At 38.8% G+C, this 14,666-nt stretch overlaps 1 protein-coding gene across 4 annotated transcripts in view; it reads right to left on the reverse strand.

Moving 5' to 3' along the window:
• Positions 1 to 1,992: 1,992 nt before the first annotated feature.
• mob2a (MOB kinase activator 2a) overlaps positions 1,993 to 14,666 on the reverse strand; it is a 98,478-nt gene continuing 85,804 nt past the window's right edge. For 3 of the 4 annotated variants that reach the window (XM_061970035.2, XM_061970034.2, XM_061970033.2), the window contains exons 2-5: positions 13,591 to 13,751; positions 10,945 to 11,038; positions 4,843 to 4,967; positions 1,994 to 3,553 (exon numbers count right to left, since the gene is read on the reverse strand). In XM_061970035.2, the coding sequence (XP_061826019.1) occupies positions 3,249 to 3,553; positions 4,843 to 4,967; positions 10,945 to 11,038; positions 13,591 to 13,751 (685 nt within the window). In that variant the 3' untranslated portion in view covers positions 1,994 to 3,248. Of the gene's footprint in view, positions 3,554 to 4,842; positions 4,968 to 10,944; positions 11,039 to 13,590; positions 13,752 to 14,666 lie in introns of all 4 variants that reach the window. The other variant, XM_061970036.2, reaches the window with a different exon arrangement.

Here is a 14,666-nt window from a genome sequence, read left to right on the forward strand (position 1 = left end):
TTTGTGACACACGGAATTTTGGATTTTCATTTGTTGCCACTTCAAATCATCAAAATTAAATGAAATAAACATTTGAATGCATCAGTCTGTGTGCAATGAATAAATATAATGTACAAGTTACACCTTTTGAATGCAATTACTGAAATAAATCAAGTTTTTCAAAATATTCTAATTTACTGGCTTTTACCTGTATATATTATCTGTGTTGGCCCTGCGGTGAGGTGGCGACTTGTCCAGGGTGTACCCCGCCTTCCGCCCGATTGTAGCTGAGATAGGCTCCAGCGCCCCCCGCGACCCCAAAGGGAATAAGCGGTAGAAAATGGATGGATGGATATATTACCTGCACAACCCTGGTCAATGAGCCAAATAGTGAAGGAGAAGAGAACATTGACCTTGTACCTACCTATTTATTACTTTATAACATTTAAACGATGCCACACTCTGGAATTTTAAATTGTTTTTAGTTCCATTCATCCATTTTCTTAGTTCCAATGAGATCAATAATAGTCTTTCAGTACGAGCTGTCACTTTATTTCATAAAATTTGGTGGCTTGGCATGCAGCTAGTGCATCTACCGGGTGAAAGGTTAAGCCTCCCCTGTCTTTATAAACTAGTGATGCGGCCTGTTTCAAACTTTAATCAATGTTCCTTGAATGTACCACAATTATGTGCTATGAGATTTAAAAGTGAAACTCAAACATAACTTTGTGAGATAAGATTTATTATCTTTGATCTTTCTTCTAAGTTCCCAAACGTTGGTGCTGTGTATGAATGCTTAAAGGTGACCTTAGAAGATGTTATGACGACTTTGTTAAGTGAACAGTGAAGAGTTCCATGCTGCTACATGAAGGAATGAACAATATTGGATTTTTGCAAAGGGGCTGTTAAACAGAATATACATATACTTAAACACACACATGTAAAGTAATATGGCTCTTAAGAAACCAGAACAATATTTAATGTTTACGCATGCTTCTCACACACACACGACAAACGCTCTCATAAACACGAGTGAAACACTTATACACACACAAGTGAAAAGCTCTCATACACACATGTGAAAATGCTATCATACACACATGTGAAACACACACACACACAAGTGAAACTCTCTCTCTCACACACACACACACACACACACACACACACACACACACACACACACACACACACACACACACACACACACACGTGAAACACTCTCATACACACTACTGAAACACTCACAAACTTTTGGAAACTCTTTCAGTAGTGTGTATCAGACCATTTCATTTGTGTGTATGTAGGAGCGTTTCAGTAGTTTGTATGAGTTTCAGTAGTGTGTGTAAGAGCGTTTCAGTCGTGTGTCTGAGAGAAAAACATTGTGTGAGTGTTTCAGTAGTGTGAGAAAGTGTTTCAGCAGTGCGTGTCAGCGCGTTTGAGCAGTGTGAGAGAGAGAGAGATCAAATAAAATTCTACACACAATACCCCATAATGACAATGTACAGAGACATCCTGGATGAAAACCAATGCTTCCCATCCAACCCGATGGAGCTTGAGAGCTGCTGCAAAGAGGAATGGGTGAAACTGCCCAAAGATAGTTGTGCCAAGCTTGTGGCATCGTATCCAAAAAGATTTGAGGCTGTAATTGCTGCCAAAGGTGCATCAACAAAGTATTGAGCAAAGGGTCTGAATATTTATGTACATGTGATTGTTTAGTTGTTTCTTTTTAAATACATTTGCAAACACATTTTAAATAACCTTTTCACATTGTCATTATGGGGTATTTGTGTTGAATTTCGAGGACAAAAATAAATTAATTCCATTTTGGAATAAGGCTGGATTTCATAAAAAAGCGAAGCGCGGTGACTACTTTATGTATTTATGTGACATGTTGACCATAGTGTACTTGCCCAGAGTCAGTTGGGATAGGCTCCAGCTCACCTGCACAGTAAAAGTAGTGTGAAATGAATGGCTAGATTAAAAAAAAATTTAAAAAAATGCATTCATGAAAAAAACAACAATGGGACAGATTGGCATTTATCTCTTTTATTAGATTATAATCTGCAGAGTTTGAAATATTAAATTGCTTTTAACTTAGTTAATAATTAAAATACATAAAAACAAGAGCCAGAACTAAAGAACCCTGCAAAAAAACAAAAAAAACCAACTTAAAAATAAATTAAAAAAGGGACATATATAAACTCATTCCTCCTCCACATAGAGACTATCTGACATAACCCGTCCAAGCAGAAGGTGTTTTCCTCTCTCACTTGTCTGATGATCTTTTTAAAAAGTACAATTAAAAAGGGACATGTGGAAAACTAAAAAAAACAACAACAAAAAAAAGGTGCACTTTGCATGGCCTTCATGCAACACCTCTCTCTCCTCCCCCCTTCATGTTGGCTTGGGTGGGCCAGCAGACATGACATCATGTCTTTGTCCTCCTGTGCAGCTGGGATAGGTGTGTGTCTTAAAGGAGGCAAACTGCTGAGATTATTCGGCCACTAGACATAAAGTATCACCTTTCCTCTGATCATAGGGTTAAATATCTAATATACAATCTTTATATGTTCTCTTGTCTCCTTGCTCGTCGTCTTTGCTGCCCTCTAGGGGTTAGTAGGCTCCACCGCATCAATATGGAGGACAAGTGGAGGAGTTGAAAAGGATCACGAAGGGAGAGAAAAGCCCCTCTGGCAGCAGTGACAAACTTTTACAGGTCCTGAGTAGGAGGAGCTTAAATTGACCCCCACAAAAACAACCCAGACAGGGATTGGCTAATATCGCCCAGGGTGGTGACTCACGCCATCGGAGGAACGCTAGGGGTCCACGGCGCGCAGACACTGTCCAAGGAAGTGTACAGGATGAGGAGGGTCAGTAACCACGCTGCCAACCCAACCAAACAACTAAATGAAAGCAAACAACTCCAACAAAAGTGAAATAAAACCAAACAAATAAAACATAGCCAACATTTTTTGTTCCTAGTTTATGCTGCAGAGAAGATGGAAGGAAAATTGACCCTGTGAGGAACGTTGACGCCAATTCCTGCTGGCGTTACAAACCCGTCGCCCCAAACTAACACCCGCAAAAAAAAACCTCCCCCCTTTATCTTCCGACTGGTTGGTTGGTGTTGCAGCGAAATACACAAAGTTTGGTTGAAGGCGTCTAAAGTCCTGCTGGCGCACCAACAAAGGCGACCAGACCGTCTTTCCTTCTCTCTATCTTATCTTCCATCACTCACGTGCTGGCGTCTCAGCGGCGCCCCCAGCTCATCTCTCCGTCACGTGGTTTTGTGAGGAAGGGGAGGCGGAGGCGGAGGGGGCGGTCGAGGGCGGCGGGAGGGGCGTGCACAGGACTTCAGACAGGTCGTCCATGATGCAGGTCTCCTTGGGGTCCACCAGGTTGAATTCCCTTACGAAAACGATGAAATGTGCATACAGAGTGTTCAAGTGGCCCTGCAGGTCCAGAGCCACCGTCTCCTTAAAGTGCGCCCAGTAGAGGTGAGCCAGCACGTGGAACAGGTACCGGCAGATCTTCTTCACCAGCAACTCAAAGGAGTTGGGAAATTCTCTGCCTGAGGGAAGAGATCACAAGGAATCAGGATTCGAGCACACTTTCAACCTCCACAAAAGCACACACGGTAACACAAGATTTATCACACCTAGGTGGAGATTACCACCTATTTGCGGGTCAGCTATATTGGTTTATTTGCTCATCTTTGAAATTGTTAATACTTTTTTTACGGAAACAAATAGAAAGTGGTCTGATGGCGCTCATTGCAGGGGGGAACAAGTACTGCAGCTATGAATCCAGCAGAGGGTGCTGTCTAACAAATTCACCTTTGCCAAGCATTGCCTGTAGTTGTGTAAAACCAGTGTTGATCATATATTTGTTTATATGTGGCGGCCCACCACAGACACATTTGGACCGCCACAAATAGATTGACATTACAACGCACCTGGTTTGTCAGATAATCAGAAGATAGAGCATAAGGGATTATAAGTGTTGCCAATTTAGTGGCATTGTTGCTATATTTAGTAAATTATAAAAACCCTCCTGAGACTACCAGAACATCAACTAGCGACAAATCTTAGACCACCAGAACATCAACTAGCGACAAATCTGGTGGAGACGTTAAAATGAAAGCACATATCGCTCTTCTCAACGAGCACCAGGTGCTACTGTTGGCCCTGCCCGATCTAAAATCATTGTCATATCTACCCGGACTTTGTAAGGATGGCGAGGAGGTGGTCAATTAACAATCTCTTCGTTTGTGGCTTGCTGTCGGCCGCAACCACATCAGGTGTCGGAAATCACAGAACTCTTACAGTACAGTGGGGAAGGGATTCATATGACCTCATTCCTGGGTGGATCTCGTGTGAGAGGAAGAAGGGGGATAATCATTTAGCAATAAAGTCTGCTAAAATTTATGGAATTAACCATTATACATAGCAACTGACGGTGTGATCAATGTTGAGATTACCGCAAAACACATTTTTAAATATTCAACACAATAGTGTATCCCTAATTTGTCACGTTTCATGTGTCAAGTAAACCGCGACGAAAGGGGACATATGAATCTGTACTATACAGGCAGGCGGTTCAGAAGAAGCAGTAGAAGAAAGTTTGCTTGCGTTTTTGAACATATTTGTTTAGCTTTTCGTGTCTTTTACTAACTTTTGCGAATTATGCTAATTTGACGATTACATCATAACGTAGCCAACCTCCAGAATGAAGTCCTGAAGAAAACACTTAAAAATGACTTGTACTAAAGTTTACCAACTGTAAGAAATGTAACAGGGTTTTAAGTATTGAAAGGAAGAGTTTTTTGTCACAGCTTTTTTGAAAATAAAAATTCCTTACCATATTTTGTCGGAAAGTTTTCCTCATCTGTGACCAGTTTTTGACAAAGACTCATTACAAAGTCAACATATTGTGGCGCAGTGCACTTTGTCTTCTTCCCCTTCTCGTCATTCCAGTAGTATATTCTGGAAGACAAACCGAAATGGAAAACATTTTTCACAGCATTATCATATGCACATTGCCAAGTAACAATATGAGGAACAACAACGTGCGTATGAGGTCTAAATGAGTCATTGTGAGTGTTTGCACAAGAATGTTTGTGGAAGGAGCAGCTGACACAAACATGAGGCAGGTGATCTTGAGACATCAATGCGCTCCATTACCCCATTTGGGGAAAACCCAAATACGCTGGTGAAGACAAACTCAGGTGAAGCCAATGGTGTACATTTGATACTATCAAGTTCCAGAACTTGTCTACTAAACCAAATTCTTTTTAATAAATTTAAAATTTGCTAGTATTATTGTAAATCAGATGATGTATTGATGTGTGGTATTGAATGCACATTTTTATGTATTTATTTTAAACAAAAAAAAAAGTGACTAGTGCATAATACCTAAACAAAAGCAAAAACAACTGTAGGCTCCCATTTCAATCATTTGGGTTTTGCCCTCAAAGCCTTCCTGTATCCAGACACTTATTCCTCGACTTTGTAAACTGAGATCGGTAGGTTGTGAGTTCAAACCCCGGCCAAGTCATACCAAAGATTATAAAAATGGGACCCATTACATCCCTGCTTGGTACTCAGCATCAAGGGTTGGAATTGGGGGTTAAATCACCAAAAATGACTCCCGAGCGCGGCACCGCTGCTGCCCACTGCTCCCCTCACCTCCCAGGGGGTGGAACAAGGGGATGGGTCAAATGCAGAGGACAAATTTCACCACACCTAGTGTGTGTGTGTGTGTGTGACAATCATTGGTACTTTAACTTAACTTAACATTTATATACTAGTTATCGATCGCATCGAAATCTGGATCGTACACGCCCACTTTACATCGAAAATTTAGCAGTTAAGCTTTTTGTGTCGTTCTGCTCGGTGTGTGTGTGTGTGTGTGTGTGTGTGTGTGTGTGTGTGTGTGTGTGTGTGTGTGTGTGTGTGTGTGTAGCATCATTAGCCATTCCTTTTCTCTCAAATTTGAGGCGGTGTTCTGGCAAGACATGCATCCTGAAATTCATGTAACTCCTACATGTGTGTCACAAAAATCCAGCGTGTGCATCACCTTTGAAGGAATCGTTCACGAGTACAATCTTTAGCAATGTAAACACTGGGACAGAGCTGCGGTAAAGATTGCCTGAGCGACTTGGGGCGTTTTGCTTTTTCTTAGGTGCTTTAACAACAAATCCAAAAGAGTAAGTATGCAGACTTGTATTCAAAGCAACCTGGCGTCATTACAAGAACTGTCACTCGTCAAAGTTAAGATGATATTGTTTCACTATTAATGATGGCAAACTTATTTTGATACTTGTGTATGAAGTAACAATTTTATAAAGGTATTGTGCCTCTTTCATTCATCAAATAATTTACCGAGCAGTTAACAGTGGTTGATTTATTTTTTTACACTTGTGTCAGTTAAGAATGCTAAAATGCTACTTAAAATCGCCGATAGCGTATTAAAGGTTAATAAAGGTTTTATCATAGCCCCATGATCTATTATTTCCTATTGGGATTTTTTTTTTTTTTTCAAAATGAAAAAGTATGACTTTTACGGGAGTCTGTATGAATAAATAATAAACATAATTTTAATACACGCTTGAAAGTACACACCCCACTCTCTCTCACAGACACATAATGGGTTTAAATAACTCCCAAATGGTTGTGCAGACTCATAGCTCATGGAAATGTTTTCTTCCTAAAATAGTGTTGAGCTGTGTCTTTGGGCAGGGGCACTGACAGTCTGACACTGCTGTGACTGCGGCCAGAAGCTGTGCAAGCAGGAAAGGGCCAGGGTGCTGGGTAAATGGAGGAAGGTTGCAATCTTAATGGTGGTCATGGTTTGTAAGCTTTAATTGTGTGAAATCTCTTTAGGCAAAAAGTAAGCAGTATTTTTTTTGTTTTTTTTTAAATCCCATTCAGTCAGTTTCATATGACAAAAAGAATGGAATGAGACAGATGGAATAGGTAATTTTGTCTGCTAAACCATGTTTTCCAAATAAGTCATCACACAACTAGAAATAAAGAAATAACACACACCATGTTATCTATTGATGTCTATTTTTAGTATGTCACCCCACACTGTAGTTTTTCTAGGTATTGTCAACCTACTGGTGTGTTGTGCACAATTAAGCCAGATCGAGAGTGATTACTCCCACAATGACTTGAAAAATTATTGTTACATTTACACAATACCTATTTTTTGTTCTGTGGTGAGGGTGCACATGTTGCCCTCTTCATAAAGTCACAGCGCGTTTGTCAGGGTGTGGGAGAGCAGTGGGTTAGTAGTAGCAGCTTAAGGTGACAGCAGCAGCAAAATGACTGTTGACTGAAAAGTTAAGTCACGAGAGAACGGCTCAGTCAGGTTGTTTGTCACTGACGTCTTCTTGAGGGGTAATCTGGTTTTTCCAGCGTGCAGAGTACACACTTAACTGAAGGCCTCCTCTTTTAGACAAAGGCACACATAAAGACGGTGCCCCACCCTGACAGGGTAAACAAGTTAAATACTTATGTTTCGCCACATCCCCCCTGTTAACACGGGATGAATAGGCTTTCAGAAAGGCGTAAATTAGCACAACTGTTTTAACGGAAACACAATTTTTTCCTCCGTGTTGGAAAATCTATGCTTATTTCTATCAATACTACAGCAGAATGGGTGATTCATTTAGCAATGTTTAACCATAGGAAGCCTGATAAATAATTTTGCACCTTCTCAAAGAGTTAAAAAAGCACCTCTTATGTTAATAGATGGCTGATTGCAATGTACTGAAGCTGCATGCTGCAAATCTAAAGCTAGACTGTGGGGTCTGTTTTGACCATAATGCAGACAACAATAATTGTGGCAATAATTGTGTGTTGTGATAGATCATCCATCAGGTGCAGAAAATTATCCACTTTCACTTGATTATATTGACTAAATTATGTGTTTACTACAAATAAGGTATATTTGTTTATATGTCTTTGCAAGCCATATAGTGACAGGCAGAACAAATACATTTTCTCCCACTAGATGACAGAAGGTACATTAACAACTTAGTATTAGACACATAACTTATTAATTACATACAACATACAAACACATTGTGTGTTATTATTTCTGGGTGTCTGGAATTGCAGGATTCTTGTGGCAAATTTGAAGTGATTTACATACAAATCAGTCTCTGCCTGACATTTTGGAACACACTATTGACAAAAACTACATCAACTACTGCATTGACATTATTTGTTAACCTATTGTACACTTGCACTGCCTTTAAATGTTGCTTTAAACTAAAGCTGTCAAATAATTCAATTGTTTGATCACATTAATCACACTTCTGAATTTGAATCATTAAGAATCCCAGGTTATTACTCGCTTGCATAATATAAATTAACTTAAAAAAAGAACCTGATATTTGGACAAAAATGCAATTTTATTGTCAGAATGTCCCATTGGAACATATTTTAAGTGCACAGCAATTATTTCTTTAAAAAAACAAATTAATACAGTTTTCCAAATGGAGTGAAATTAGCCAGCAAGCCCACCAACCAGCAACCACAGTTAAGGTAAAGGAGCATGTAGTATGAAAATAAGTTGTGTAATTAATCTGCGTATATACATGATTAATGCCATATGGGGCGTTCTCAATAGCATTATTCAAAATGGGAGTACCCTCAATACTTCTCAAATGGAAACGTAAACAAAAACAACAAGAAGGAAGTAATTGAAAGCTTTAATAATTACTTCTTAAATATTGGACCAAATTTGGAGGAAAGGGTTCCAGACCTAGTTTCAGTTAAGGACTTCAATGACACCATAGATAGAAATCCCAACTCAATGTTCCTCACGGACGTGACACAAGAGGGAATAGTTAAAATTGTGAATAATTGCAAATCCAAAACCTCAATTGATTGTAATGGAATTGATATGAAAACAATAAAAAAAGGTTATTGAAGAGATTTCAGGACCATTAATGTATATCAGTAATCTATCATTTCAAACAGGCAAATTCACAACGAAAATTAAAATAGCTACATTTGTAGCGAGTTATAAAACTAGAGACAAACACCAATTTACAAATTACAGACCTGTTTATTTCCTTCCACAATTTTCTAAAGTTATTAAAAAAATGTTCAATAACAGATTGGACAATTTAATAAACAAAGGAAAAAAGACAGAAAACCAATATGAATACACAGCTACTATTTCAACATTGATGGCTTTAACCAAAATAACGAAATAAATTACCAATGCAATAGATGGTTAACAGTGTGCAGTGGCAGTATTTATGAATTTAATGAAAGCATTTGACCAAATAATCATAACATTTTAATCAAAAAATTTGAAGAGTATGGCTTTAGAGAGTTGTTCTTGAACTGGGTAAGAAGATACTTAACCAACAGGAAGCAATACATAAAGCTAGTGCAGGGGTCGGCAACCTTTACCACTCAAAGAGCCATTTTGACCCATTTCACAAATTAAAGAAAACAATGGGAGCCACAAAACTCTTTTGAAATTTAAAATGAAATAACACTGCATATAAAGTTTTTTTTTGCTTTGTGCTACGTATAAACCAGGGGTCTCAGACACACAGCCCGCACCTTAATATGAAAATGTAATGTTAGTGCGGCCCGCGAGTTTTATATGAATGGCGCTTCACAGCGTCATACTTGCCAACCCTCCCAATTTTTCCGGGAGACTCCCGAACTTCAGGGCAACTATTTCCTTGAATGTCTGCTGATTTTCACCCAAACAACAATAATAAGGGCGTGCCATGATGGCACTGCCTTCAGCGCCCTCTACAACCTGTACATACAGCGTGCCAGCCCAGTTACATGTTATATGAGGCTTCTGCAGACACACATGAGTGACTGCAAGGCATACTTGGTCAACAGCCATACAGGTCACACTGAGGGTGGCCGTATAAACAACTTTAACACTCTTACTAATATACGCCACACTGTGAACCCACACCAAACAAGAATGACAAACACATTTCGGGAGAACATCCGCACCATAACACAACATAAACACAACAGAACCAATACCCAGAATCCCATGCATCCCTAACTCTTCCGAGCTACATTACACCCCCCCCCCCCCCCCATTGAAAGAGTAAATTAAATCCCATTTCTGTGTGTAACAATTGATGATAAAATGAACTGGAAATCTCATAAAAAATATACAACATAAGGAGGCAAAATATGTACTGCTGCTCGCTAGTGTTACCATATCTGAGTTATTGTGCAGAAATATGGGGAAATAACTACAAAAGTATGTTTCAGTCACTAAATGTGTTACAGAAAAGATCAGTTAAAATGATACATAATGTAAGATATAGAGAACATTCACACCCTTTATTTATTAAATCAAAAATATTGAAATTCTACGATATAGTGAATTTGCAAACTGTTTAAATTATGCAAATTATAACCTATTACCCAAGAATGTGCAACAAATTTCTCTTTACTAATGCATTTGTATGCACATACAACACCTAAAACCTTTAGTATATCAGTATGTGGATTTTTTTTTTGAATGGATTAAGTAAAGAAATCAAACAATGTACTAATATGATCCAGTTTAAGAAACTGTTCAAACTCAGTGTTTACAAAGTACCAAGAGGAAGAACCATGAATTTATTAATAATCTTATTAATCTCACTATATGAAATACAACTTATTTCACTATTTGTTATTTATTTTTTAGAATAATATAATATATGGAGTATGTTGTGAACAGATTGAGAACAGGAAGTGAACAAAAGTTAACAGTGAAGGCTACGTAAGCTCCTGGGGGTAAAAAATATGAGCAAGAGGAGATAATTTATTTATTTATTTTCTTTAAACAGTCTGGAAAAAAAGCCCAAGAAGTTATCGATAAAATCTATTTATCGCACAGGTCCACATGTTTTGAAACTGGAACGGAAAGTTGCACAGTACTCTTAGGCTCAAAGTAGAAGCTATAACTCACGTGTTGCATGCCGTCATGGCTTGGCAGCTGTCCCCAGTGCAGAACTCTGAGATGGTGCTGTACTGCAAGTTGACAAGATTGAAGAATGTAGTCGCTACGGGAAAAAAAGAGGTCATCGTTAGTCATGCTACATCATCTGCTGCACATGATCATGTTTTCTTTGAGCAACTGATTTATTAAAGGTGAGGTCATGGAAGAAGCACGTTTGTGCATGACATGTCCTCCACTGAACTGTCAGGCATGTGTCACCGACATCAGTGACAAGCGGCAATGGTACTCAGTAAACCAGCACATCAAACACCCAAAAAAGTGACTGTAGTTTTGGCATTTAACTTGTTAGAGCATCTAAAAATGTCACAGACGTTCATCTGATGTTTTCATGTAAAATCTGACCCCACTTCTCAAGCAGCAGGTTGCCGATGCTCATGTGTTGCAAAAAAATTATGTTTGTGAAAATAATGATCTCCACACAGCCAACCCACTTGCGTTTTACGTGCTGTTTTGTTACTGCAACTACTAAATGGTTTCATGAGAATATGTACCTGCTTGACTCTCGCATTAGTTGGTGGTCCACTGCAGTGTAAGAAAACTACTCATGCGACCGTGCAATGTGACTCACTCTTATCTTGCTACAATAAGCGTGGGTTGCTCACACATGGCGAATAGTGTAAATATTGTTCCAGACCAAGGAAATATTGGAAAATATTATGTTAATTTAGATTGTTTGCAAACTATCACAAGACACTATGGGACTGGTTAAGAAGCAAACTAAGAGGTAAAGCACATCGTTTGACTTGATGTTAAAACATATCAGTAGTCACAAGTCCAAATACGGTAGCCTATTATATAACTTCTAACGTCCTATAAAAAGAATGTAAACATGTTCAAACATATATATTTAAAACAGAGTCAGGGAGAAAGACAAAATAAAGTCTATCAGTTTATCAATCAAGTAGTTTGGGCCAAGTGGGTTTATATAACTTTCCAAATGATGCTCATATAACAACTGAAAAATTTAAAGGCGGCAAAAAAAGTGTAAACAAGACCGACAGTAAGAGATGGTGTTTGAGAGAACAGTGTGGTGTTGTTAGGAACAGGAAAATACTGTGCCATGTCTGGATCGTGTTAAAGTTGGACTCTGTAACTGCTGCTGCACCTCTAACGGCTTCTGTTGGCTGACGGTCTCACTTTCCATTGTTTTACATTTCCAGATAATCCATTGCCTTGTTTTTTTTTACCTGGCCTCATTAAACTACTCTATATGGACAGTATCGGGGCACTTGGTTGTCACTCCCACGGGAACTGAAAAATGATTAAAATATAGATTTGATCCCCACCATTGTAGAGTCTAGTATTATAGAAAGGCTTTTCACAACATTTCGGGAATGTGGGACTGTTATCCCGTCTATCCATGAGAGCACTTGAGAGGGTTAATGAAGTTGGCATAGCTTTCTATTAGCCTTCATCCCAAAGGTGTTTGATGGGGTTGAGGTCAGGGCTCTGTGTAGCTTAGTGGGGTTCTTAAGACAGAAAACCCATCAAACCATGTCTTTGTGGACTTTGACAAAGTGGAAAGCATATAATTGTCTATTTTGTCTTGGTATGCTGAGATTTTAGAACAGGGGTGCCCAAATATTTTGCCTCCAAGGGCCAAAGTGAAAATGTGCCTTTTTTCCACGGGTCAAACAGTGATTTTTACAATGCAACACCATGAGTGAGGAATTTAGCCTAATACCGACATTAATTAATTATAAGGTATAGAGATTGTCACAGTTGTGTGCCTAATTCAGTTAGCATACAACTCTGCGTCATTTATGTTAATTTTTAACCTCAAAACATTCAAAAAAGATCATTTTCTGCAGATTTTTACCATTTCTAGGTGTTGTTCTGTAACCAGTTCCTCCTAGATATTTCCTCTGATTGTTTTTAAACTTTATTAGGACAGATTAGAAATATGGAGGATGCAACATTTTTAAGTGTTTAGGTTTTCATTATAGGACGTGGGCAAAGCATAGCGACCAAGAATATCCTTCTCCATAGAGCGTCAAAAAGTCACAACTTTACCGTAGAGGAGGGGTCTCAAATTGAAATGCAACTAATTAGCCTGTAAAAAAACCCTGTATATTTTACAGTAAAAAAAAAAAACTGGCAGCTCATTCACCAGAATTTTAGTGTAAAACTTGCAGTGTTTTTTACTCAATATTACTGTAAATAGGAAAACTGTACCACTACCAATCTTCTGTTAAATTCTGGTGACTGAGCTGCCAATTTCATATCGTTAAATCTATGGCCTTTTTTATTTACAGTGTATTACACTGTACTGTATATTGAAAAATGGTACCATCGTTATTTTTGCTGCAAAATTCTGGCGACTGACCTGCTACCTTTTTACTGTAAAATCTACTGACATTTTTACAGACATGCAATGATTTGCCAGCCTAACAGAGGTCAGAATGATGTTTTAAACTTGGTAGGAACCCTTTGGCGGGCCAATCCAAATAACACAACGGGCCTAAATTGGCCCGCTGGTCCCATTTTGAATAGCAACTAATGGGTCAAGTCCAACATGTGACTGATTAACTAATTTTACTTTTGTTCATTTAGTGTACACGCGTGTATTCCGATATCAAATGACTTCAAACTTACTGTTGCTGGCTAGCCATTCATTGAGGTCTATCTCTCGGGGCAGTACCACCAGCTCCTTGAGGTCGAAGTCCACCACTCGGATCTTTGTGAACTCTGGCTCCAAGTACTGCTTCTTCTCTTCTGCTGGAGGCTTTTTTCCATTTGGTTTTGTCTTTGACTTCCTGTCAAACAGAACAAAAGGAAATGTCACGATATTGTTTCAGTTGTGCTTGAATGTTGACGGCGTGACACAAAAAGGCAGAGACGATAAGAGAAGTGCAGAATTTTTTTTTTTTTACTCTGGACGAGGCAGGCAAAAATCTAAAGACATCATTACTATTAACAGTACTCGACAATCCCCCTGATTAGTGATTAGGGACTGGTAGGTTACCTAATCACTAATCAAGAGCAAGTGAGAAGAAACAGTCCTCAAGTCAGAGGTGAAGTTGTTGAGAATATAGGAAGACAGGAAAGCGCTTGACAAATACACAGGTCATGAACGATCATGACAGATACAGTACTAAAAAGACAAGAATATAAGAAATACATTTGTACAGTAGCTTTAATGCAGCAAATTACAGCAAGAAAGATGAACATTTTGCAAGTTTACAGGTTCATAAAACCATATTTAGATTCTGGAAAATCATAAATAATCTTGTTAAATAAATATAGCAGTTGACAGACAGATCATCCCAAACACATCAACATTTTGCAACAGTGGATTCACACCAATTTACAGAGACTAAACAAAGAGCCCTGTGTAGACCTTTTAGTCTGACCTCTAACCCAAAGTCAGATCTGAAGCTCTTGTACTTTCATCGCTAGTTTTAGCACAGGGATGTCACATCACACTTGCTTCACTTCTTGGGCTAGAACCTCCCCCGGATCCACAACCCACTCTGTAGCGCTGCAGACAGTGCAATCTTGGGTCAAAGGTTAAAAGACTTGATACTGGAGTGAGACAAATAAACAGAAGCCAATTCGTCTGGGGTAGTAATGCCTACAAAATATATCCCATCCGTACACTATTTGGTACATCTGCAACTCCAAAGGCCAATGCAAACATAAAAAGGCTCAATTTTGATTGACAATGTCTG

Source organism: Nerophis lumbriciformis, linkage group LG10, assembly GCF_033978685.3.
Source record: "Nerophis lumbriciformis linkage group LG10, RoL_Nlum_v2.1, whole genome shotgun sequence".
Lineage (NCBI taxonomy): Eukaryota > Metazoa > Chordata > Actinopteri > Syngnathiformes > Syngnathidae > Nerophis > Nerophis lumbriciformis.